Source organism: Pagrus major, chromosome 10 (genome assembly GCF_040436345.1).
Source record: "Pagrus major chromosome 10, Pma_NU_1.0".
Taxonomy (NCBI): domain Eukaryota; kingdom Metazoa; phylum Chordata; class Actinopteri; order Spariformes; family Sparidae; genus Pagrus; species Pagrus major.
The window spans coordinates 24,452,380-24,479,974 of record NC_133224.1 but is presented as its reverse complement, the minus strand read 5'-3'; the positions used below and the strand labels follow the sequence as shown (position 1 = coordinate 24,479,974).

At 40.3% G+C, this 27,595-nt stretch overlaps 1 protein-coding gene across 2 annotated transcripts in view; it reads left to right on the top strand.

Moving 5' to 3' along the window:
- The window catches only part of usp53a (ubiquitin specific peptidase 53a), a 36,512-nt gene extending 11,102 nt beyond the window's left edge, over positions 1 to 25,410 (top strand). The window contains exons 5-17 of one of the 2 annotated variants that reach the window (XM_073474982.1): positions 737 to 847; positions 1,814 to 1,896; positions 2,133 to 2,217; positions 2,492 to 2,638; positions 4,134 to 4,283; positions 6,877 to 7,045; positions 8,144 to 8,290; positions 10,047 to 10,193; positions 15,084 to 15,867; positions 16,721 to 16,788; positions 22,321 to 22,387; positions 22,478 to 23,208; positions 23,308 to 25,410. In XM_073474982.1, coding sequence (XP_073331083.1) covers positions 737 to 847; positions 1,814 to 1,896; positions 2,133 to 2,217; positions 2,492 to 2,638; positions 4,134 to 4,283; positions 6,877 to 7,045; positions 8,144 to 8,290; positions 10,047 to 10,193; positions 15,084 to 15,867; positions 16,721 to 16,788; positions 22,321 to 22,387; positions 22,478 to 23,208; positions 23,308 to 23,384 — 2,766 coding nt within the window. In that variant the 3' untranslated portion in view covers positions 23,385 to 25,410. Of the gene's footprint in view, positions 1 to 736; positions 848 to 1,813; positions 1,897 to 2,132; positions 2,218 to 2,491; positions 2,639 to 4,133; positions 4,284 to 6,876; positions 7,046 to 8,143; positions 8,291 to 10,046; positions 10,194 to 15,083; positions 15,868 to 16,720; positions 16,789 to 22,320; positions 22,388 to 22,474; positions 23,209 to 23,307 lie in introns of both variants that reach the window. The other variant, XM_073474981.1, reaches the window with a different exon arrangement.
- The last annotated feature ends 2,185 nt before the right edge of the window (positions 25,411 to 27,595 follow it).

Genomic DNA, 27,595 nt, shown 5'->3' with positions numbered 1-27,595 from the left:
TTTTTTTTTTTACATCCTCAATCATTGTTTATCCACTTAGGAAGTCCAATTACACTGCAATGGATAAACAAAAGAGAAAATCTCATGTCTACACAGAAGTGTAGAGTACTGTACTACATGTAAACACTGGGTGGTGTGTGAACATTAAGTCACTCTGCTTTTCAAACACGAAATTACTCCCAAACCTTACGCACAATGAATTTAGATGCTGAGAAAGCAACTTTGATGCTTTGTTTCTTTGTCTGCCAAATCCCCCCCAACCTCCCACCCCACAGAAAACGAACAGTAACTTTTTACATCTGAGACTGACGCTTACGTGCTATCTTTTATAGACAATCTTAATTCTTAATCCCACAGAGATGTTTGCCCTTGAGCATTGAGCATGTAATGCATTGGCAGTAGCCGTGCTGGTGTAGAATTTATACGAGGAGTTAGCCAGTGTCAGATTAACAGGCTGTGAAGTCATGCCTGTAACCTTTGCGGGCCTACCTTGCAGCCTTAATATTTTATAAACTCACAAACGCTCCATAGAAACAGGTGGGGGCTAAAATGAAGTATGGCTTGCTCTTTAAACAGGTTTACAACATGCCTCCTAAAATTGGTATGTAACAGTGTGTCCCACCGTACTGAAGTTTTGCTGAAGTACCTGCATTGGTGTAGGAACTAAAGACAGGGCTTGACAACAACAGTTGTAAATATTTTGTCCTCTTACCTGATGATGTCCATTGTGTCACAGGAGAACATACTGGAGAGGATCCACCTGCACATTGTGCCGGAGGAGACGGATGCCTGCACTTCAAAGTCTTGCATTACACATCAGAAGTTTGCAATGTCACTTTATGAACAGGTCAGTAGTGCGTTAGAAAGCATGGGAAATATTATGTTATTTCACTTTGGAGATCATTTTTATTTCTGCTGCTGCACCAATCTGAAAAGGCAGTGTTACAAAGGAGTAGGTTTAAGATGTGTTAATTTTCCTTTTATTGTGCCTTCCTGTTTGTGCTGTATATCTTTTGAGTTCATACAGTGTTTGTTTGCACAGCCTATACAGTAATGTGTGCACAGTCTGAACACACTAGCCAATGTTAGGATTGGGCAACACACACACACACACACACACACAAACGGAGAGAGAGAGACAGGTACATGAATCACTGTCTGAGACAGTAGAAATCCAATCCGTCATGTTTTGATACTGGGTTGCCCCAGTGGAATAAGGAGGGTGTTTCTGGTCTGATTCCACAGTGCAGCAGCAGCAGTACCAGATAAATCACAGATGGTGTACACATAAATTCCAGCACAACACACACACACACGCGCGCGCCACCCTTCCCTTCCCTGTGGCTGTGATGCCCATCACTGACTCTGTCCCTGTCCCAAACCAGTGCTATCTCGGAATCAAACAGATAATGCGCCTTTGGACTAAATCCCTTAGGGGCACATTCAGTGGATTTTGTTCCTCCTCGACTTCAGGGCATCCAATCCAGCAAATGCTATCAAGGCCTTTAATGAAGATTGCCTCAGTCAGAGGGAGATTGATAACCTTATAAGTTAAATTTAGTTGGTTGTTTTAAAAGGCACTACAGATCCCACAGCTTATAACTGATCACAGGGAAAGTGGCAAGATGAGAATGTCACCAAATTAAAGTAGTTTTTTTTTTTTTTGCTTACTTTTCCTGCTCTAACTCTGGAAAATGACATGCTGACTTGATAATTAATCCTTGACAGCAGATATGCCTGATGAAATCACACCTCTGTAAGTTTCTGTTGTGTGTTTTTCACCCTGTTTGTCTCCGACTCTCTCTCTCTGCAGTCTGTGTGCCGTAGCTGTGGGGCATCCTCCGACCCACTGCCGTTTACAGAGCTGGTGCATTATGTCTCCACCACCGCACTCTGGTAAGGCACAGGCGATGTGAAACTTTCTTTGCTTTCCCCCTGATGTCATCTGTCTGTTTTCATGTCGCTCTCTGCACATTTGTCACAAGGCCATAACATTACTTTTTAGCTGACATTTCACACTCAGTGGTTTTTCTTTTCTCTCTACATACCTTAATCTTTATTTGTCTCTGCCTGTCTGCTTCCCTCTGGCTCGCTTGGTCTTTCCTGCTGACTATGCGTCTCTTCTTTCTCAGTCAACAGATGCTTCAACGCAGACACGAGTCGTTTGGGGAGCTGTTACAAACAGCAAGTACGATAGGGGACCTTCGGAACTGTCCAGTAAGTGGCCTATGCAAAGTGCACATTGTTCACATGATAGAAAGAGCAATGTGTAATAAATGCTCCAGTCTCCTATAGAAGCCTTTCAGTATTGTAAGAATTATTTCTCCATAATTTGTTGAAGAAAGTTTCATTGGATGTGTAGCAATTCTCAAATACTTGGGAAGTTTGAATATAGAATTTTACTGACCATTTTTGTGAGAGTGTACTTAGTAATTACGCAAAATTACTTTGGGGAAAAACTGTGGTCTTTTTCTGCGTCTTCCTCTTCCAGAGCAACTGTGGGCAGAGGATTAGGATCAGACGGGTCCTCATGAACTCCCCCGAGATAGTTACCATAGGCTTTGTCTGGGACTCGGACCAGTCAGACCTCACAGAGGATGTTATCAGATCGCTGGGGTCTCATCTCAGTCTTTCTGCGGTGAGTCAACTTTTTTATGTACATTTTACTTTTTTTTTTTTTTTTTTTCACTCCTCCATTCATAACTTGTGGTCAGTAGTGTGAAATTCCAGCTTGAAAATAAACAGAGTGATGGGATGTTTTTTTAATAAAAAGATATGACAGAGAATCTTGGCAAGATTGAAGAAGACAGTAGTAAGTCTAACAGGAAATAAAATCTCTTCCCAAACATGGATCAGTTTGTAACTTTTTGGAATTTTTTCAATCATACATCTGCCATTTTTTGTTATTTTAGGGTCAGTTTATTTTGATGCAGTCTAACATATGTGAGAAAATAAAGTGGGGATTTATTTCTCTGTAAGTCGGGGCCGTTGCATAAGCAGTCAACGCCCAATGCCCAGTTGGCCAGTGCCACTGATCATAAAGCCCCTGCTGGCCTTGGTCAGCATGTCAGAAAGCCCCTCCCTTGATGTCTGTGTTTCCTGAGCGTGTGTGTGCATGCCTGTCTGAGGGAACATGTGGGCTGGGGATAGACGTCACTGAGACGGGAGGAACAAAACATGTGTTCAAGACTGCTTTTGTTGCTGTGTTTATATTCACACATTCTCAATCCTCAGTATGTTGAAATGTTGCCATGTGGTGCTCTTTTTCTGTTCATAAAATCATATCTTTGCACACATTATTCTGCAGTGTTCACATGAAATATGTATGTAAAAAAGAAATTGGCACACGACTTCATGAATATTCCTCAGTAGCCTGTTCATATGAGTCCACTGTGGTGGATGAGCTTCACAAGCAAAAAAAAAAATCAATCAGTGTCGTTCAGATGGGGGCAATGCTCATATGCTCCACACATTACATAACATCTTTATTGAAGTATTCAAACCCTTCATTTGACAGCTCCCTCTTGCCCATTTCCAAAGCATACCACCAGAAGAATTGTCAGACCCCACACCCCTCCCACTAGTGTGCCACAAAGCCTTGATTCATTAGAGAGCGTTTCATGTGACTTTATTGGGTGTTAAAAGGAGCCCTCCACCCTCATCATTTGCTTTGAAATCTATTGTTTGAGAGGAAGACAGAGAGCTGGCTGTGCAGGAAGCATGGGAGGGAGAAACAAGTGACTGTCTCACCAACCTTTTCTCAATATGTCTGCCAAATGCTGTACCCATTCTTTTTAATTAATTATTTTTTATTGCTGATGTTTTTTACATTATTTATAAAAGAAATAATATTAGAATGCCACTGTATGTTAATATTTAGGCCATCAATAAGAATGCTGTAAATCACTGTAGGATTAGTCTAGATATCAGGTGGAGCTGATTTAAACCAGCCCTTATTTGTACTGATTGTCAAATCAATGCCAGTTCATTCCCTCAGACCTTAATCTATAAACAGATGGAGTAACTGATTCCACTAGCTATCAACATCACTCACTTGCCAGCCCACTTAGTGTAGCGTTGATGTCGATGAGTAATTGGTGTGCGTGTTTGTGTGTGTGTGTGTGTGGACACAGCTCTTCTACAGGGTGACAGATGAGCATGCCAAAAAGGGAGAGCTGCAGCTCGTGGGGATGATCTGCTACTCCAGCCGCCACTACTGTGCCTTCGCCCTCCACACCAAGTCCTCCAAGTGGGTCTTCTTTGATGATGCTACAGTGAAAGAGGTGAGCAAGGGCACTCTAGGGCTGAAATCATTTGTCAATCAAGAAAATATGTGGATAGATAAACATTAATTAGTTCCAGCTTTTTTAGATATTTGATTTGATGCTTCTCATTTTTTTCTTGTAATTTGAATATTTTTGGATTTTGGTCAGACAATACAAGCAACTTAAAGACATCACCTTGTACTTTGGGAAATAAAATAATTTTTCTGATTTGTGATGTTTTTTTCTAAAATGTTCAGTTTGGGCATCAGGTTATTAGTGTACAGATGGACTACAGTTAAAAATGTGAACATCCATATTCATAAAGAGGTGCTATTGAGTTAATAAAAATGATTCTTTTTTTTTAAGTAGCAGCAAAAAGTTGCAATGTTCAGTCTGTTCTCTCCATCACAACCTCTCTTTATCACCCAATAAGGGCCAAATCGATTGCCCTTTATGAGCCTCTGCGTTGATGAGCCTTTATGGCACTGAAGAGTCAGCTAACCCCCCCCCCCCAACCCCCATCCTCATTTCTACTGCAGTTCCCCCAACTCTGTCATCACAAAGTACTGCAGTAGTGAAGTGAAGCTTAACCGGTAGAGATTATTTTACGGATCCCTTCACTGGTTAAAGTTGAAGGGTCAGTGAGAACGCTGAGTTGCAGTGTGTAGGTGCGTGTATGTGTGTTTGTGTGTGTGTGTGAGAAAGAGGTTTTATTTGTGTGTTTGTCTTTGCAGGTTAGTGCTTGCATGTGTGTACAGTATACAGGCTGTGAATCCGTCCTTTTATTCTCTCTTTTTCCTAAATATTGGATTTATCTTCATGGTGTGCACATGCGAGCACGCCTTTTGTCTCCCATCCTTACAATTTTCTCGGGGACTGTGGTGCAGCGGCTGACTGGCTCTGTGTCAATCCATCAGGAGCAGCTTGTGCTGTGTGTGCAGGTCCCCCCCCGCCCATCCCGAATGAGATGGAGGAGCTACAGTGCTCAGTAGCGCCTGCCAAGTCCATACCTGGGTCGAAACTCGCCAACGTTTCTGTGGCTCCCCAAGTCCCAGCCGCTAAATGACTACTGTAGTGTAGTCTGATGGCTGCTTTTCCAGTGCAGAAGAAATTCTTTGTTTAATGAGGCTGATAACATACATTTACTTGCAAATAGTACAGAGATATCTTTTTTACAGTTGTGAGTCACAGCACTAATACCCACACCTTGGACATTGAGAATTCTCTTTTCTGAGTGGCTGGCAGGTGCAAATTTATTTTCTTATCCCTGACGGTATAACTTGACTAGAGCTGCATCAATTAATCAATTAGTTGTCAACTATTATATTAATCGACTATGTTGATGATGGATTGATAAATTAAATTCTCTGATTCCAGCTTCTCAGATGTGAACATTTTCTGGTTTCTTTACACCTCTATGAAAGGCAAACTGAATATCTTTGTTGTGGAGAAAAAGGACAAGGCTTTGAGAAACATCTATGAATATTTTTCACTTTTTTCAGACATTTATAAATGTAACAACTGATAAATTGAGGAAATAATCAGATTAATTGAGAATGAAAAACACTCCTTAGTTGCAGCCCCAAACTTGACAACTGACATGCATCGCAGTTTACAGTGAATGCATCGGTATTAAATGGCATAAGATGGCATAGCTTTGATGCTACTTTTCATTTATGTAGCCAGTAAAATTTACACACAAGTGCAATGATTGTGGCCTCAGCATGCCAGGAGAGGCAAGAGACTTTGTTTATTGTGGTTCACATATAAAGCATACATTATAAGGTTGTTGTCTTCTCCCGGTAGTGTATATTCCTTCATCCTTATCAGTCTATTTTGTTATATATTTTGTATCCACCTCTGCAACATTCCCTGTGTTTCCTTTGTTTTCCTTTGCTCTTCGCCACCTCATCTTTCTATCTCTCCCCCTCCCACCATCTCCTCCCCCCTTTTCCACCGTCATTTGCTTAATTAAGGAGCACACAAGCATCTGTTAGCCTGCAGCCTGCCTTTGTGGTGCCTTTGTGGCGAGACACGCACCTTACACAGCTTAGCTAATGCGATTCTGCAATTTTGCCTCAGTGTGTTACATACATTCACAAATTAGACTATCAACAGTAAGGGTGAGGTTTAGTTTTAAAGTTGATTTTTAGGAAAACTGTCAGAACATATTCTGTTTGGTTAAGGTTGACTTGGGTTGTGACCTTCTGGTGATGCCCCCAGAGCCTGGTATTAGTGGAAAGTGTTTAGTTTGTAATAAGTTAAAATGCTTTATGTCTGATCACGGTTGTGCAACAAAAGTTTTTTGATAACCTCTTAGCAAAATGAAAACAGATGGGGTCGCAAGAAAGGAAATGATCCAGTTATGTGCACAATCTGTCTTCTTTTCTAAATTGAATTGGACCAGGGTCGCTTGATTTCCCATTAGGAAAATCCAACATTTTAAACCCTCTTTAATATCTTCAAATTGATTGATGCTCAAGAAAGCATGTTATGTAGATAGCAGATTATTTTCACACAAAAGAATGCTGTAATTCTAATGTGTGTCTAATGTGGCTAAATCTACACGTACAATGTGCATTGACCAGCTTCTCTTTGTCTTTTGCTGTAGATCAGCTCCAGGTGGAAAGATGTGGTCAGCAAATGTATTAAAGATCACTTCCAGCCTCTTCTCCTTTTTTACGCCAACCCTGATGGCAGTGCTATCACCGCAGACGATGCCTCAAGACAGAACAGCAGCCAGTCGAACTACAAGGCCCCTGTTAATGGAGAAGTACAAGGTATTACTGAATATGAATTGTTTAAAAGTCAATCTTGGTCCTGTGTTTATGTACTGTGCCAACTTTTTCTGGAATGATAAAAGCTCAGAGGTCATCATGATATTTAAAAATCCTAATTAATATCATCACTGTAGACGTTCTGTTGGCAACACAGTTATAATATATCTGTTAAGAGGTGTTGATTTAGTTTGACAACAACAACAAATTCCCTTGAGATGCATTTATCTTGGTTATTAGTCCTGTTGACTGTCATGTGTTTTTCTTTTGCATTCACTGAGCCTAATCCCTTCCCAAGGGACCTGTTTGATTATAGTGCAATACTGATGTATGCAGCCACTTCGTTTTGAATTTGTTTAATGAGTAGCGCAGGATGTGAGGGGAATGAAAGAGAAACTTTGAATAAAGTTGTGGCAGTACTAGTTGGTGAATGAAGCATCTTGGCTAAGCCAAAGTTTCTGATGTTTAAACCTTGAAAATTCAAATGTAGAGGCTGAAGTTTGAGTTCAATTCTACAAATTTTACAAAAAATGTTACTTGTTCAAGTAGTGTTTTTACTCCCTCAGCACTCATTTAATTAACTGTAAATAAAATTCCCTCCATTTACAAATCATTTTAAGTGGAAATCGTATTTAGACAACAAACAAAAAACAACTCTTTAATAGGACGTTTTAAAATCCCAGATCATATTGGTGTCCTTTGCCGGCAGTAATGAAAATTTGTTGATGACATCAGCTGAACATCTTTGCCGTTTGGATTATATATCCCTGGATTTGTTTGGTTGGGGAGGTTTTTATCCCCTTTAGAGATCCTCCTCCAACTCTCCACGCTGGCCGTGCCCCAGGTCCAAGCTGTGGCAGCTGCTCACTGCCCATCAGAGCTGACAGGGCGCCGGACCAAACTGGATGATCCTACAAAAAACAAGGAGAATATTGTGTGGATTTTGTAATTTAAATTTCTGTTTCTTAGTTTCAGGTGCAGTCTGTGTGTTTGTTGATATCAAATGTATATGTTTTTATTGGAAAAAGGCAATCCTGCATAAATCGCCATTGCTTGAAAATTCAAAATGTTTCTATTTCTTTTTTCCTTTGTCTTGTGCAGGCTTTGAGTCTCCAGTTTCAGCCCCCAAGAAGCTTGACCTCACCAAGGAAAATCTGAACGCTCTGTTGGGTCAAGGCTCTTTCAAACAGAAGACACCTTCGACCTTCAGCAGGGGCAGCGCTCAGACAAGTGGAGGACGGGGACCAGGTAAGATGGAAGGACTGCAAACGCACTTCAAAAGTTTCCATTTTAACGAGCCACTTAATCGAGCGTTGAAGAGTGGAAGTGTTGAAGTTGTGTGAGATATTTTTACTTGTTTCCACTGTTCATTCAAGAGTGTTTTAAAGAAAATTGCTCCAACATGACAGACAAGCATCAGTCTTAAGGAAACTATGGTTTAAACACACAGTATCTGCTTGTAGAAATTTGCAATGATCAAGAGAGAAATACATAAAAGAGGAGAGATGAATCACAGTAGTTTTTAGCCTTGAAAGACTGCTTGATTTATAAATGTTTGTGTCCACAGAGAGTGGTGATGAGCAAGAGATACTTAAATGTCTTTGCTGTTAAACTAAACTAAATCTGGCCATGTAAGTAATACAGAAGGGATTAGGGACCCTTGTTGAGGAGAAAAGTTGCAAAGAGCTGCCAATTTTGCGTGTACTTAAGTACAAGTAGGGAAAGGGAGTGTAAAGTTAAGAGAAGAGATTTGCTAAGATAAGCAAATGGCCTTACTGGAAAGCCAAGACACCAAATGGAAATTGCTTGTCCTTGGATATTATTGCCTTTCCCATTGTTCATTTTATGGCTGTAAAAACTTGTGAAGATACTTGAGATCTGTGTGTCATTGTTCCCTTCACTTGATAGCTTGTCGCTTCAGCTGTGGTGAAAGGGAGGAAAATAACAGTCAAAAGATACAAAGAGTTGCTCAGAGCTTCCAGAAGAACCACAGTCACATTTGTTACACGGCATTCAGGCATACATCAATTACATTACTTGCACATCGCCCACACTATCGTTAGCTTATTTTTAATCAATACTTAGTTGCACAATGAGCACTAAACTTCAGTGTCTCTAGAGTCACAGCACAGAGTAGCAGGAGACGCATTTCACTTTTAATTTGAGGAGAGAGTTGTCCAATAAAAGTAGGATGTGTAGGTGTAGGATTTGTTGTCAAAGCGATTATTTGGTAATATTCTGAAATTAAACCCAATGCTAAATCAGAACCTGATGACGTTAATGAGGGAAAAGGAGTTGGTTACCTCACTGAGTAGTTGTAAGTGTGCAGCCTGTGGCTGCTTGTTTTTGTAGACACATTTTTGATGAATGATATCGGTAAGTGCTAGACTGACAAACACGTTGTATTTCCTGTAACTGCTTCATAATAAAAGCCGACTCGTGTTACACCAGTTACATTTTTTGAATGTGAAGTTGCGGCAGTAAGAAATGTTAGGTTTGCATTAGCAGTCCCAAAAATACAGTTTAAAAACACCTGGTGTTTTCTGAGACATCATGTTGTCTTCGCAGTGATTCCTGTGGAAATCTCAGACAGCTAACAGAACCACAGTATGATCATGTTTTCCAGTGCCATGGCTGATGAGTGCTTTTCAAAACGAATATCTGCCAGAAGACGGGCCAGAGAAGCCTCTGCATGGCGATCTTTCCACCCTGCTGCCTTTCCCCTCGTGTAGCAAAAAGTCAGCCGTATACATCGGCACAATGATGTGCTATAAAGTTTGCCTCAGTCTACACACTCAGCAACTGCTCAGAGCCTTGGGGGTGCCAGGGACTAATAGTTGGAAAACGGTGACAAGGAAAAGGATGTAGTGACAATAGATATCTATATGTGCCATGTGTCTGCAGTGGTAGAAATCCCCACCTGATTCAGCAGAGGTTCAACTGAGATTTAAAAAAAAAAGTGCATTCCTTACATGTAATACCTGACATCTCTTTTCTTTTGTAGTGAAAATTGGCACCAGCGATCCCAAGAGTCGCCACAGGGACATTTCTCGAGAAGTTGCCCAGAGAGCAGGAGAGGGGCGTGGGATGAATCCATCCAGAAGAGAGCCTGACAGGAGTGGCCAACGGAGGCCGGAGTCACGCCACAGAGGTTTGTTGCAGATAGGTAGAGTGTGGATGTATAGATGTGGACTGCAACACAAATACACACATATGAGAATTACCAGGCTTTAAGATACAAAAGGCTAGCCTTTCACTCCCCCAGCCCTTATGTAACCGTCGGTTCGGGAGCAATGTGTCAGAAAGGGGATTAAGTGCTGACGTCTGTTAGAGCCTGCCTTCATCCCACTCACTTATTCAGAGCCATTGGTTCCCCTCTCTGTGGTCTACAGGATCATTTACAAACAGACACAATATAAACTCAGCAGAATGGTGATAAATACTGTATAATTTAATTAGAGGGTGAATTGAACTCCAAAAATTCGTACTCCTGCCACCATTTATATCGTGTATCCTCCCCCTTTCACCTCACAAATTGAGTGTATGTGTGTTGGTTCTAATCAGTAGGCTGATTGGTCCACTCCTTTTAATACTCTTTCAGTACATCACTGCTTTCAATTAAGTATCAGTGAAGGGATTACAGCGAATTGTAACATGCTCCCAAATCCACCAAGTCAACAGCCTGTGTTAGCAGCAAGCTCACGTCCCTTTATGATTGAATGCAGTAGGCTAAAGGAGGCTAGTGCTGTTGCTGTGATGAATGGCGAGGCTGGAGGTGACACTACAGTTAATGTAAGTAGTAACAATTTACCGCTCATGCCCAGGCTAGCACTTTACTGAAGTCTTCTCCAGAAAGAAAAAACGCTCAGGCAACTTTGCTGCTCATACTGGACTAAATGATCTCTGACTGTATTGATGTAGACATATTACCATTCTTTCAAAAATGATCCACAGCCTTGTGTACTGTTGACAATATTTGAGCCGGCAGCAGAAACACTTGAAAACACACTGCTATCATATATAAGAGCAAAAACTTACAGGAACATTTTCAAAGTGATTTAACTCTGGCACACAGTCAGCAAAATCCAAAGGAAAAGGGATTGAATCTCTTGTGGGCTTATTTCCAAGGACTGACAGTTATATGTAGCATTAAATTCATTTTTTGGACCTACGAACAGGACGTTGCCACAGATCAGATTCCTCAAATAGAAAGCATGTCTCCTCTGATTCAAGCACTTTCAGCTATAAGTTATAAAAATACATTGGATAGATGAACCAGTAACATTTAATATTAGGGTACACATATTTAATGTCTTAATAGCATGCTTATCAGTAGTGTATTGGCTCTTTATTAGTCATTATAAAGCACTTATTAATGCCTTATTCCTCATGACCATATTCTACAACTACATGGCCATTAAGTTAGTTTCCCTCAATAACATCCTAATTATGTAGTCGTTGAACATGATTTAAGATCTTACAATGCTTTACTCAATATGGGCCTTTTAAGGTGGTAGTAGCACAACGATAGTCATTCTCCCTTTATAACACATACGATTAGGACATATGATTTATTGTGCAAAAAAACACAAAATTACAAGTGTTTAGTGTCCAAATACCTCTAAACTAAGTCTTTCAAACTGAGAATATGTTGTGAGGACTTGCTCATAACCAATTCCCTGGTGGAACCTGTGTGGGTTAATAAGTGTCAAAGTGGTGGTTGAATAAGTGTTTTTTAATGACTGGAAATGAGCCAGTATGCTACTGATATGCATGCTGATAAGCAACTAGTTAATGGTTAATAAGTGTCCCCTCATATAAAGTGCTACAGATGAACCCTCTCATTACATTATGCTTTCATGCAGGAAAAGTTATAATTTGAGCATGTTTTCCCACTATAACACCAGATTTTCCATGCAAATTCAAATGGAATCATCTTTATTTAAATTTCATTTAGAAAATTAAAACACTTTGCAGACAATGAAGTGTCCAGAAATGTCAGCGCCCTGTAGATAAATAAGGGTGTGTGGGTGGGTTCATGTATAGTTTGACAGGAATGAACTAGTTTCCAGGAAGGATGTCTGCCCATATATTTTCAAAGTGGCTATTATGGTTGGAAGTGTCCTTGGAATAGCAGACACACATCCGTAACACACCATCATGTGCTGACATGTCACTTGTGCATTTGAAAACCGCTCACACGTGTGCATACACACAGTAAAATACACCCACCACCAAAGTGCTACCTTTAATCATCAGTACCTACATGAATGTCTGTCCGTGAGCTGGCTAGCCTCTGTGTAAAGAAAATGGACTCCTGTCGGTTGTAATTTACACCTTCCTGTCATCTGCAGACATAAATGTCAGTAACCCTGTGGTCGTTATGCCCCTCCCTTACTTTCTGCCCAACCTGCACTGTGTTTTAGCACAGCTTTGGGTCTTGGTGTCAGTGAAAGTCGTTTTTTCTTTTTTCTTTTTTTTTTTGATTACATCCCCCTTGCATACAACACTCTTTAAATAAAAGATACTCCAAGCTACTCTTTATGGTTTCAGTAGATTTGTTGGTCAACTACGGAAGCCCTAAAGGGCCATGCATTCATACATTTTATTTCCTCCGTTTTCCCGTAATAACGAGTTCATTTCATTTGTTTTCTCGAGATCTCGAGTTATTATCTCGAAATAACAACTGCCGTTTTCCCGAGATAACAGGATAATTTTCTCGAGATCTCGAGATAACGAAACTTTGTTTTCCCAAGATAACGATATAATTAATTTGAGATCTTGAGAAAACAAAACGATAATGTAGTATATTAAATCATTGCAGGAAACATCATTCAGTGTAGCAATGTCAGAGGAGCAGGAGCATATCGATTACCGCGTCACATATCTTTTCAATCAAGGCCTGACACAGGCTGAAATAGCATTTTGCCTTGCTATTACAGATAATATACACATTAGTGTGCGTAATCTAAAAAGACGTTAGCAAGGCTTCAGCTATATCGGCGGCGCAATCTAAGTGAGCCTGATGTTGTCTTTAACTACATAGCTGACCAGTTACGAGGTCCCGGGCGTCTCCATAATCTCAGGCCTATCATATCACAGTCATTATCTCGAGATCTCGAATTAATTATATCGTTATCTCTGGAAAAAAAAAAAGTTTCGAGATCTCGAGAAAAAATTCCCGTTATCTTGGGAAAACAAAGTTTCGTTATCTCGAGATCTCGAGAAAATTATCCCGTTAATACATTTTATTTCCTCCGTTTTCCCGTGATAACGAGTTAATTTCATTTGTTTTCTCAAGATCTCGAGTTATTATCTTGAAATAACAACTGCCGTTTTCCCGAGATAACGGGACAATTTTCTCGAGATCTCGAGATAATGAAACTTTGATTTCCCGAGATAACGACATAATTAATTCGAGATCTTGAGAAAACAAAACGATAGTGTAGTATATTGAATCATTGCAGGAAACATCATTCAGTGTAGCAATGTCAGAGGAGCAGGAGCATATCGATTACCGCGTCACATATCTTTTCAATCAAGGCCTGACACAGGCTGAAATAGCATTATGCCTTGCTATTACAGATAATATACACATTAGTGTGCGTAATCTAAAAAGACGTTAGCAAGGTTTCAGCTACATCGGCGGCGCAATCTAAGTGAGCCTGATGTTGTCGTTAACTACATAGCTGACCAGTTACGAGGTCCCGGGCGTCTCCATAATCTCAGGCCTATCATATCACAGTCATTATCTCGAGATCTCGAATTAATTGTATCGTTATCTCTGGAAAAAAAAAAGTTTCGTTATCTCGAGATCTTGAGAAAATTGTCCCGTTATCTCGGGAAAACAAAGTTTCGTTATCTCGAGATCTCAAGAAAATTGTCCCGTTATCTCGGGAAAACAAAGTTTCGTTATCTCGAGATCTCGAGAAAATTATCCCGTTATCTCGGGAAAACGGCAGTTGTTATTTCGAGATAATAACTCGAGATCTCGAGAAAACAAATGAAATTAACTCGTTATCATGGGAAAACGGAGGAAATAAAATGTATGAATGCATGGCCCTTTAGGGCTTCCGTAGTCAACAGATTTTGTATGTTAAATTAGGGATGTCCCAATCAGGTTTTTTTTACCCCGATCCCGATCCAAGTCATTTAATATTTAGTATCTGCCGATACCAAGTCCCGATCCGATACTTAGCCCTAACTAATATTTTCCTAGATAATACAGCTGCATTAAGAAAAAATTACCTGCATCCAAGCTGTTCCTTAATAGGTTTTTTTATTTTGTTGAAACAAAGTAAATACTTTCATACGGCTCTTTCTTATTCTGCATATGCTATTGCAACATTGGTTTTCATTTGTTTTTTGTTTTTTAACAAAAACAACCAAGTAAACAAAGTCGGTAACTAAACCCTGATCCTTGACCACGGAGATGGGCTGGTTATCCAGAGCGACGAATTCAGTTCCCTTCTCTGTAATATTTTTGGTCATGTCGCTGTCTCGAGGATATTTCTCTTTCCTTTTGAAAGTATCCACGAGTCTTTGTTGCTTTGGTGCCTTTGCCTGTATTGCTTGAGTGAACTCGTTGTGGTCCTTTTGAGTGTTTGTTTTTTATGCGCCGTATCAAATGTGTAGTATTAAATGCAGCTCTTTTGTTACCAGCTCGCGAAACGGTCGTATTGCAGATGTAACATGTCGCCTTTGGACTGCTTTCGCTTTCTAATTTAAAATATTTCCACACTGCAGACATTTTATCCACAGGATTGCCAGACTAACGCTACGCTCACGTCTGCGTTCTTCAGCAAATCGTGCTCCGTTTACAGCTGACGTAAAAATAATCGGGCTTGGGTCCACGTTCAAAATTGCCGATCCCGATCAGTGAAACAATGCCCATATCGGCGCAGATCGGCTCGGGACATCCCTAGTTAAAATTGTACACAAACAAGTGCTACTATTTTAATTGATACAAGCCATTATTCAGAATGTGTTTTGCTGTTGTCTTAGTTCAAGCTCTCATTTAATTTCCTTTGTTTAAAACCAGATCCAGGTCAGGACAGGACCTACTCCCGCTCTGCCTCCCCTCCAGAGAACGGCTTCAAACACCTGGAAAGCCGACTGTACAGCAGCCAAGGAAAAGGTCCCACTCGGACTGAGCGAACACCATACCTTGGTGGACGCTCCTCACATGAGCCCCCTCGCTCTCAATCGAGGGTCCAAGTGATGCCCAGCGTGCCCAGTAACAGCGGTGGTCATCGCAGCCGAAGATTAGACCAGCACTCCAACGGATATGATACCGACAGCAGCCAAGACTCCCGAGAGCGTCCTGGAAGTGGAGGGAACGGCCGCAGCAGATCCAGCCGCCCATGGAAGCCCATGCGAGAGGCGCTAAATGTTGACAGTGTTTTAAGCGGCAGCAGTGGTAATTTGGCAAGTCAGGAGCGAAGACAGCACAGCCCCCGGAGGAGACCCAGTAGTCAGTCGCCCTCTCGTGACCGTGAGCGAGACAGAGATTTTACGTGGGGAGGCCGAGAGGAACGCAAACCCAAGAGCCTAATGACCATCTATGAGGATGAGCAGAGGCACGAAACAGGCGGCAGTCGCAGCTCACTGGACTCAGACAGCCGGGGTGGGTACAGTGACAAGGACTGGTCAAAGGGCTCAGCAACTCTAAAAGTGCGCAATGACAACTGGAAGATCCAGAGAACTGAATCTGGATATGAAAGTAGTGACAGACTAAGCAATGGCTCAGCAAATCTCGACTCACCTGTGGTGGAGAACCTTTCTTCCAAGGACCTGAGGCCCATACCTGAGCTGCACCTGACAAGGTAAAATTAATCATTAGATAGAACTTTTCATTAGCCAAATCTGCTAAACACAATTTTTGCCGTGTGATTGCAGTGGCAGAAAGCTGCTTTGTCATCACCTGGTCTACTAATTTTAGGATCACAAAAGCGCTGCCACTCTTAAAACATTAAACTTTACAAACAAACTGTTCTAAGAATAGCAAGACCCGTTTAACATAAATGCACACAAGGCAAATGCACCAGCCTTATTATGCTGGGCTGTCATTTGTTGGCTTTGTAGTACAGGTCTTGTTTGGAGATAATGATCCCAACTAGCTGACAACTCCTGTACTCAGAAGGGAGAGACAGCAGATAGCTGACTTCCTCAACCACGTGTGCATTATTCATGCCTATCTCTTGACACTATTTTGGTAAAGTGCTCCTTTGATTCTTCAACATATAGTTAAGATGTTCTGTGACTGGTTTAAGACCAGAAGACACTGAAAATGTATAAGATTATTTTTTTTCCCCACCAGTTTTCATGAGGTTTATTGCAACTTTATATATTTGATAGCAGATACAAAGAATGCTTTTAAGAAAAGGAAACCACACTTAGTGCCACGTAGTAAGCATCAATAACAACAAAGGGAAGAGAAACGGACAAAAAAAGTTTTTGTTTGTCTGCCGTCTTGACACTGAGTTTGTATCAGATTACACCACTGTAAATCATTCATAATAATGTATATTTAGACTGAGGTCATTAGGGTTTATTTCCCCCTTTTCCCCTCACAGCAGGGATCCATCTTAGCCCTTTTAAGTTGGTAAAAGATCAAGCTCTGGAATATCTCTTGGCAATCCACAATGCATGAATAATTGAATATATTTTGTATTTTAGGGATCACTTCCCTCAGAGAAGAAGTGATGATTTGAAGGCTGACATATTGCACTCTACATTTTCCACTGGTAAGCAACTCTCTTGCCATTTCTTTATTTCTATATGCACACCAATAATTTTGTATGAGCAATGGATAGGGGTTTAATTTAAGCAAAACTCTGAAAATCTAGATTTTATAGGTGTTACATTGTGGAAATAAGCCACAAATTAAAATATCTGTCTGGTACAAAAGCTTGGCCCTGACATTAAAGACATTTCCTCTGCCTAATAGCGTCTGTATGTTGTAAGGATCTGAAACATTAAGATAGTACTAAGCAATTTCCTTGATTTATTGTTCCATCAGTGGTGTTAAGGTCACAGCCTGATTGAAGGGATACTGTATGGAAATAAGTGTGTGCTGGTTCCCCGCTGACTGGCCTTGACCTTTTTTCCTGTGCAAAGTTTATGTTATGCAGCACGTAGAAAAATGTACGGGCTTAATGGAACCCCAAGTAGAACTTGGACTGCCTTTTAAAAATGAGAATGGTTATTTCCTTCAATGCCAAGTAAAATCCTGACTTGTATTAGATGTTCTGTCCTTGCTCACACATTACATAAAAAGTAAAAATATGAAATGGTGAAGAAAGAATGTCAAGGACTTTGTTAACTCTAATGTGCAGTGAAAATTGTCTTCTTGCATCAGGAAGTACAACAACGTTAAGATCCACGGGGGTACAAAATCTGGCGGGATAATGAGTTTGGACACAACTACTGTTGGAGAAAAAATGTGTAAAAATAAAAAAAAGATGAGCCTCAAATATGAGTCATGTTGCAAAGTTGCAATAATGGTATTTTTATCTTCCTGACAGGATGGAGGGAGATTAGATGACATGAATAGCTCTAGGGGGTTTGTCGCCTGGACACCCTTCGCATTTTTTATCCAGCACATGTTCACTTGTGATACAGAGGAAATATCTTCTAAATTAACAAATATCTTGAAAAATGCCTCACTAATTCCCTCAGCAGGAATACACTGAGTTAATCCTGAATAAGAGGGGCAGATGAGTGAGCTTGCAGGGGCCACCCAGCTGTGCCCAGCCGGGCAGAAAATGCCATGACTGGGCCTGTCAGAAGGTGGTATTCAAACACGAGGCAATGAAAATGCCATTTCTATAGCACTGCAGTTATTTCAAGGTCCCAAAGAAATTATGAAATACAGCAGAGCAACAGCAGCTACAGTTGTCTCTGTCTTTTAGTTTTATTCAGAGTTAAAAATAGCTTTTACACAAGTGTAGTTTGGGAAGCAGAAATGCATAGTGTTTGAATGCTTATCTCGTTATTGGCCTGTGAGCATCTGCACATGCAGAGTGATTCATGTGAAAGAATCCCTGGCAAAGAGAGAAACTCTTCTGTGGCAGGCATGGTTATTTATTCACTGCTGCAATAACCGCCCTTTATATTTATATAAGACCAGAATATATATATACATTTCATATTCATATTTACAAGTATTTTCCCTTAAATTATTATTATCGTTATTATTATTATAATTATTATTATTAAGGCTCATTCTTATCTACTAAAATCTCTCTTCATAATTGATTTCACAGACCTACATTTTGTACAAAGGATTATGTTTGTGAGTGTGTTACATTTTTGTATGAATTGCACTCACTTTTGTTTTTATTTACTCACTCAGGCTTTTTGCCCCCTAGTGCCTTTAAGGAGATATGACACCGTCTACAGATCAAACACTTAACCTGGCTCAATAACTTTTTTCAAGAAACTAAAGTATCTACAGCTTTAGAGTAAGTCTTGATTACTTTGAATGCCTTGAAATTCTGAATTATTGATATATATATTACTTATTATATATTACTAATATTAAACCTTAACCTGGCTAAAAATGTTCTGATAGAGCCTTTTAAGGTTTATTCTTCGGTAGCTATTTTAAAATCAGTACTGGATATTTACGCCATGCTGTCTGCAAATTGTATTGACAAGCTGCAGTAAATGTGTCCAAAGTCAATTTGGCCTGAGTTCAGCTGTGGTAGTCTGGCTTGAGCTGCAGTTTCAGAGAAGGCTGAGCAGATTCCAGTAGTCCATTAAAGTCCAAAATCCTTTCTAAAAGCACACAGATGTGGGGCGGGCTGTTGTGAGGAGGTCAAATGACATTTTGACCGCAGGCATTTGTTCTTATGACTGTTTCTTGCATCAAAGAAGGGCCGTCTGGGCCTCTCTTAACATTACCTAATGACAACCTTCTGTCCTCGTTGTGAATACATCTCATTGAGCTCCATTATACAAAAATGGTAAGGGGTAAGGTAAGGGCTATGAGGAGATGGGTGCACTTGATCCTGCAATCTGGACTGTATATCATACATTTTTTCAATTTGTCCTGATTGTCTCCTGTGGCCCCCTGTAGATGTCATCAAGAGCCCATAGACTCAAACTTGAGTGTTACATTTACATTTAGGGCATTTAGTAGATGCTTTTGTCCAAAGCGACTTACAATAAATACATTTGTCACAAGAAAGAAACCACAATATATCACTGTCGATAAAGTAAGAATGAAAAAATAGAATTTTCAAGCCCTCGTCTGAGCATAGTAGCTGCTATTTATCAAGGATACCTTAAGTACATAAGTGCTATGATTTAAGTGCTACGGGTAAGAACATACAAGTGCATATACTTTCTTTCTTTTTTTCATCTTCAAAGTTCTGATTACATAAACAGAAGAGGTGTGTGCTTAACTTTGCCCTCATGTACTTAGAAAACCCCAAATAATCATTTGAGATAAATATTGTGTCTGTAGCTGAAACAATGTTTGTGACGCACATGTCGGAAAAAGGGGATCATGGTAATTTTGATCCTTTATCCGATTAAATGGGTTTGTTATCCGTCGTGTTTGTTTGCATACTTCTGCAGAGAACGTGTGTCTCTGAGTTAGTGTGCTGAGAGCTGTAATGCTACTCCACTTAGCCCATCTATTGATGCCATTCAACATGCCAGTGACTGATGCGATAACCAAAGTGTTAATTCCATGGCATGAGTACATAATTATATTGTGGCATCAAGGTGCCATATCAACACAGGCAAAGGCTATCTGAATGACCTTTAGATTTTGAACAGCTCAAATAGTTGAAAACATTTTCCAGGGTTCATTTTTTTGTCCCCACATAGTTCAGGTCTTAATGAAAAGCTGAACTGCAAATATGAGTGCAAGTCTGATTGATGTTCAAGAATTTTAAGTACCCCAGACAGCAGAACGCAGAGAACTACAAATCTCCACCTGACAGCCTCAGAACTGAAATGTGTAGAGTTTTTGTTTTGTGTCACATCCACAAAACTTCAAAGGGCTGTCAGGAAATTTTGCATGTACAATTTCTCAAAACCTAGTTAGGGTTTTCTTTCATGGTCTGTATAGAGGCATTATCAGTTTCCTCTGGTGGTTTCACACTCTGGCAGTTTGAATAAGTGAAATTATGTCAGATCACTTCTCTGTTCTCCTTAAGTTGGAGGTTTTTAGTGCACGAGGGAACAAACGGGTGCCTCTCTTGAACTTTCTCAAAGCGATCCTTTATGCCGGAGTGGGATGAGAGAAAGGACAGGCTCCCAACCTTTTTCCTTCAGGGACCCCTTCTCTATCATTTATCAAACTGATGGCCCCTGGGGTTGAAAAACACTGATCTTTTAAAACTTTTAAAATAACATTTCATTTTAGTTTTCTTCATAGAAATGAATGAAATTAGGACTGCAACTAACAATTAGTTTAATTATCTATTAATCCTCAGACTATTTTCTCGATTAATGGATAAATTGCTTTGTATGTAAAGTGTCAAATAATAGTGAAAATGCCCATCACGATTCCCAGAGCCCAAAGTGATGTCTTGAAATTGCTTTTTATATCCAACTAACAGGCTAAAACCCAAAGACTCTTCATTTTGCTATCATAACTGACAAAGAAAAGCAGCAAATCCTTTTGTTTAAGAAGCTGGACCAAGCAAATGTTTGACATTTTTGCTTGGAAAATGGCACAAAAGATTAATCTATTATCATAAGCTCAATCAAAATGCTGAGATATAGACCTGTATATTTTTAGAAGCAAACACAGCGTGGCTGCTCACACATTTACCAAGTGCAAAAAAACATGTATGTATGCGTGAAACAACTTCAGTTTCTTTAATCATATTTAGCAGCTTGACTATGCCTTGCAGTTAACATTGGAAACTTTATTGCACACCGCTTGGTGCAGTTTAGATAGTACATTAAATGCCACTGAACCACAGTCTAATCCATGCAATCACAGTACATGGACGGTTTCCCAGGCAAGTGCAGTAGGCCATGTAAACAGCAGGACACCTTGAGTACATCTGTTTCGCTGGCGTTCGCAGCTCCAGCAGTGATCCCAAAATTCCACTGAAATGAATGTTTTCTGGAGAGCAGCCAGACGCCGAACCTGAAGAGTTGACTTGCATTAAATCGGATGAAATCATAGCGATTATTTGATAGCTGAATAGTCTTTTGATTTCAGCAGCAACAGACAGTATTGCAACCAAACAACACAGTCGCCTTGCCGTTTTGTTATCCAGCTGCTTTCTCTTTCAAGCATTCTCTTGGCAACAGCGCACGTGACCATAAAGATGAAGGGATTTTCTCAGGAGAAAGCATTGTAAACTGCATCCCTTTTTGTTTGTGAGAATCATATTGTTACAGTTGCTTGCCAACATTGCAGATCAGCGTCATCAAATTGTGAATTGCCACATGGACTTAACAGCTTAAAAATGCAATAGTGTTGCAGAGGGGATCTGGAGTCTGGAGTCTGACCTCGGCGTAATTGCATGCCAGCACAAAGGATTTAGCCACTAATGCTTTGAGAGAGCACAGGGGGAAAAAAGAGGGTATGCTGACACATCACAGATGGTCCTCAGCCACTCACTCTCTTCCTTGTCCTGTTAGTCAGCTGTTGTCTGTCTCAGGCCCTGTAAATCACACCCACCATGCTAACTTGGCTAAGCTCCACAGCAGCCTCCACTTAGGGACCTGTCTCTGAACATGTGTTTTTGCTGATCTAATGGGTAAAATCAGCCATGATCTCAAAATTATTGCAGCATAATTCATTGGCATCACATTGTAACCTGATTGACCTTAACAGGTTTATAGAATTTCCGTTCGCTTTCGCTAGTTTTTCATACGTTCCAACTTTTAAATCTGCCAGAGTTCATTCAGGGTCTTCATTGTTTCATTAGGGCTGTTAGCTCAAAGCTAACAGGGGCCTGGATATGAACCCAAATTCCCTTTGAGGGGCCATGTTCTTTGGCTGGATCAGACGGTCAGAGTGGTACACAGGGGGCCTGAGGGCGCTCTGCCAGACTAGCTGCTTTGATACTTCCTCTCCCAGCACCAGGCAAGGGCCTCACCATGACCCCTGTTAGATAACATGTCTCTGCTGGAGAGACACGCACACACACACAAAAAATAATATTGTAGCCGTGTTAAAATAGAAACCCATGACAGATGTTACCTAGCTCTATTTTTTGACCATCTGGTTGTGATGACCATGAGTTTATAAATTAGTGTGCTGTGATTTAAAGTGCTCATGAGACTTTACTATTGCCTAGGTGAACAAGGAAGAAAATCTCCAGATCTACAAGATGCACACAACCTCTCTGGTCAACCAATACAAAGGTAAAAAAGATCTTTCAAAAAACACTCTCTAAGTAGGCGGTTGAGATGGCCCAAAATGATCATGTTTCTGTTTTTGCTCTGTAACAGAAGAAGAGCCTTCCGATACACTCCCGGGATCTTGGAAAAGAACAATGGTCTGGACAGCGGACAAGAGGAAAATGTGGATGGCAGCCCTGTGAGCCCTGGGCCTCCTTACTTCGCAAAGACCAGCAGTTCTGAGTGGAACAGCTCAGACGACCTTGCTGGACCTCTCTCTGAACAAGAAGAGACTGGCACTGTTGGCCACAATGACCCTTTCTCGCACAACTATCCCCCACCTTTACCCCCAAAGAACTTTGGCAGCAGTCACGCTGACCTATCTGACGTCCACTCCCATCCGCCAGAGGTGCCAACACGGTCGAGCCCCCGCAACATACCCAACAATGGCACGTCCCTGCTCTCGCACACCATCCTCCGTCGGTGGATCGAGACACCTGCTGAGCACAGGCTATCATCGGACGCCAGCTCCAAGTCGGGGTCATCGGACCAGGACAGGAACGATCTATCGGCCAGTGAGAGCGATGAGAGGTTACCGAGTCCAAAGCCTGGACACGATGACGGTACAGACTCCCCTGGTCTGACAGATATGGTTCTTCCCACCACATACTTTTCTGTGGATAACTGTATGACAGACACTTATCGGGCCAAATACCATAAGAGGCCTGTCTTGTACATGAAGGCAGAGGACCATACGTCATCAGGGGAGAGTGATATTGAAGGGAGGGGGCTCCCTTTGCCAGATGTTCAGCCACCAGAGCCTTCCAAAAGCAGATCAGAATCAGGTACCATAACTAATTAATGCTGTTTATAGTATTTGTGTAACATTTTCAGCCTTTTTGTACATGTTCGCATTGATTCAATATTTGGCTTTTGTCTTACAGGATACTCTACTACCAAGACTACTGCAAAGTGGAACCCAGTTACTCCAAAAGGACTTGATGAGCATGGGTTCCTATGATTTTAGAAAAAGCATCACCTTGTATGATCCAGTGATTGGATGCCAAAAAGAACTGTTATACACTATGACTGCTACACAGTTTGAGTCCTTCTAACTGGGATGTAAATGTATATACTTGTCATAACAGAAAGTTGGATATGAACCTGAATGCCAAAGAGATTGTAAAAAGGCAGGTGTCGTGAATAGCTTCCTTGTTGTTTTGGTATGAGCTACTTAAAGCTTTGAATGAATAGTGAATTTGCACAGTAGAGAGCAGGTACAGAGATTTGCCCTTGATCATGTTTAGAGCTCAAAAGCAAGGGGTTAGGCTAGTAAAGAATGTTTCACAAAAAAGCCACTTTACCACGCAAGAGATTATTTTACAAGAAGAAATAACCAATGTCTTGCAGTTCTACTCTCTCACTTCTTGGAATGCTTTTATTTGTTTAACTTCTCCCATTTCAGTGTTATGAGGTGTCAGCCCCAACCTGATCTTGACCAAAAATATTTTTATTTCACTGGGTTATAAATGTTCTAATATTCAGAACATGTTTTTCTTTAATTTTGGACGGTAATTCAACACATTGGGCAGCCTGTTGGCACAACTTAAAAATGGATCCCACGGATCCGTGTGAATATGAAGCTCGAGGACACCTTTTTGTGACACTGTTAAAGAGTAACTTTTGTATCTGACAACCTGGACCCCATTTTCCCATGTTTTTGTGTCCAAGTAACTAATGGCAACAATTTCTGAAATTGGTCCAGTATTGAGCGAGAAACGTGCTGCAGTGTAATCCCTGTGAGCAATTGAGCACCGACAAAGCATGTCCACTTAAAGTGCTTGTTTTTCCCACATTGTTACTCTGTCTAGTAACATTGTGGAAATTACCCTACAGAGATAAACCTTTTTGTTAAAGAATAAGATTCTTTTTGTTTAACCAGAAACAGCTGCTATCACTCTCACCAAAGCCACCAGAGTCCATTTACAGAAACAGTAATTTCATAGTTGGAAAACACAGAAAATAAAAACCGTGTGTGGAGCCTGAGTTTTTTTGTTTTTTTTTGTGCTGTTTTTAAAAAAAACAAAACATCTAACCAAGTGAATTAATGATTATTCTGGGTCTACATGCTGGGTTTAATGAGTTTTGAATGAAGTGTGTTTTTCACACAGGATCCTTTTCATTAACAAACAGATTTTATTCCTTTACTGAAAGACATAAACCTGAAAGATGTTGACCCCATTTGCCACTTTGATAAAAAACCATGGGAAAATAGGGTCCAGGTTGAAAAATGCCGATGTTACCCTTTAAGGAGGGAAAACTTACAACCTCAGATTCTTGTTGGTACATGGAGTTTGTCGACCTCTACAAGTAACACGCGTAGTTCCTTTTTTTAAATCTTTTGTCCGTTAATCAAACTTCAACCAGAGTAGGTCCAATATATGGAAATATTTCTGAGCACCAGGGCAGGTATCTAGGGGTTCTAAGGTAATGGTTAAATATGTTAAATTGATTGCTATTGGTTGAAAAGTATGTGGCACATAAAAATGAGGCACCTTCTTAGCTCCTCACATGCATACCTGCACACACCCCTTCTTCCTTCCATATTTACTGTCTGTTTTTATGTCTTTGCACTGTATTTCTGGTTGTTTGTTTGACTTTTCACACTCCTTGCAGTACTACACTTTTTTGTTGTCTTTAGCCGAATCAATTATTCAGTTTTCTGTCCTGTTTCTTAAAAATAGGTCCCATTAGCAGCAAGTCTGCACTAATAGGACATCTAGATCTAGACAGGGCTTGCTTTTCTTTGAGGTGGTTATTTCATAACCACATGTTGTAAATCTTAGTAGTGGACTTCTTTTGTTGTTTAAAATGTTTTATATATGCAGCAGACTCAAATGCACAGTGCCTTTTGTATTTTTCTATGTCATGACACGGATAAATTGGAGCCATGATTTGTACAATTCTTTGATTTTAAAGAATTTTTGTAACATTTAATTTTATTTTTATTGATTAACAATTGTTAAATAAACAATTTTATTTAACCACATCTGTGTCAAGTTATATTACATTCAAGACCACACAGTTTAAAATATAGTAATGCTAATCTTGAACCTATTATTTAGTAAAAGGAAACCTAGTCTATGATCCATGTGCTATAAAATTGCTCAAATATTGAGTCCTGATGATAAACATTGTCTTTTGTGTTATTGTTATTGTATTCACAAATGGGAAATATGGTGGTTTGCTGCCACCTGCTGCCATGTATCCTTAGTGCACCTACTGATATCAAGTACTGGCTACACAACTCAAAATCCCCTGGCTGTAAATAATTGCCGTTCTTACATACATATTTTTAGAAAGCTAGAACACTTTGTGTCACCTCTGAATAAACAACGAATGTTGGCTGCTGTCATATGTATTATGGTAAGTTTTGCTCTCTTATTCTGGTTTGAACACCAGTGCATTTTTTTCCCCTTTTTCTTTACAGGGACACTTGACACTTTAAAAAATAATGCACTTTCACATCAGCAGAAGGCTATTCTCTGCCCTTTCCACCTTCTGGCCAGAGGATGTAGCCAAATGGGAAAATTTCAAAGGCAATTAGGTGATTAAAGACTTGAAAAGAAAGGTCTGTTCTGATTAAATGATAACTTGTGGCTCTGTAATTAATGGGCAGAGAAAAGACTTGAATGAATCTGCTACTGCATCAGAATGTGGCCTGAAGGCATAGAAAACTTTCTTTAAACGATATATTCCAGTGAATCATGCCAGTGCCTTTTTAAATTACTTTAGTTTGATTCAGGATTGGTCCAATCCAAGTCAACAGTTTTCAAACTGTTACAAAAACCAGCTAATTTACCTGTATGGGCCTAGAATAATTAAACACAGTGGGTGAGTTCCTTCCACAGAGTAACTGTACAGCAACTTTCATGTTCAATGGGATTCATTAAAGCATGGCTTGACTTTGAAACAAAAGGGATTTCAGGATTGTTGTATTCGAACATAAAATGACACATTAAATGACACATTAAATGGTCATGTTAATAATCTAAGGCTTCAGGCTGACAGGACTCCTGATCTTTCTGTTATCTTACAAAATAGATGAACATACTGTTTCCATCCTCAAGAGGGAAGTAGAGGACTTTTTTTTGTTACCGCAATAAATACAAGATGCAACCCGATTTAGACATTCATTACAATGCGCACTATAACTTTCACTGTCGAGGCCTTACTGCAAACGTCTGGCAGATTAATGTGTCTGTGTATCTCAGTAAGCTATTATTATAGAATTTCTGTGCACAAAAGTGATTTAGTCTTGTCATTGTGAAGATGAAATCCACATGGTGATTCAACATTAGTCAAAACAACAGACTCATGACATGTACGCAAAGCAAGTTTTTTTTAAGAATTGTTTCCCCTTTTTGTACCACATTTTCATTTTTTAGCACATTGCCCCTCAACATGTCGTCATCCTTCGACAGCATCAATGCAGGTGACTCACCGCAGGTATTTCAGGATTTTATTGTCTCTTCAACAGTGCTGGAAATATGCTAAATATGTTCTTCAAATAGACATGATTATGTGGAAACAAAATGGACTTTTACGTTTGCACCAAAATGGCAACCGCATAATTGACTTAGAAGAACAGGTAGAGAATGGATTTTCACTCCCACCCCCCTGCATCAAATAAATATGTTTAATAAATATGCCACTTTTAGGAAGACTACTCACAAATACAATTAAGAAGGGAATTTTTATTTTAATGTCAGTCTTGAACCAGGAAAGAATTCCCTCCAAAAGTTCCCCAGAGAAAGAGAGGGGAAAGTTCACACCGTGCAATGTATTCAGAGAATCCTGACAATGTTCTGCCATTCAGTACTCTGCTCCTCATTGCTTGGCGTGTCTATCATAGTTTTGGTATGTTTAAATCTTAGCTGTGTTCTGGTGTGTGAGTGTGTGTATGTCTTCTCAAACATCCGTCAGAGAGGGACCCGGCCTGTCAGTGTGGGCTCCTCCTCTGCAGCTGCCGTACTTCATTAGGGGGCATCAGCTGAACTCATGCTCCACTGTCAGAGTCAGACTTCAGTTTTCTCATTCCCCCCACCCCCGTTTCCCTCTCTCTCTCTCTCTCTCTCTCTCTCTCTCTCTCTCTCTCTGGCAAACTGTCCCTCAAGCTCACTCACATCCTTCATCCTCATATGATTTCTCACTCTGTCAACTTACCTCAGT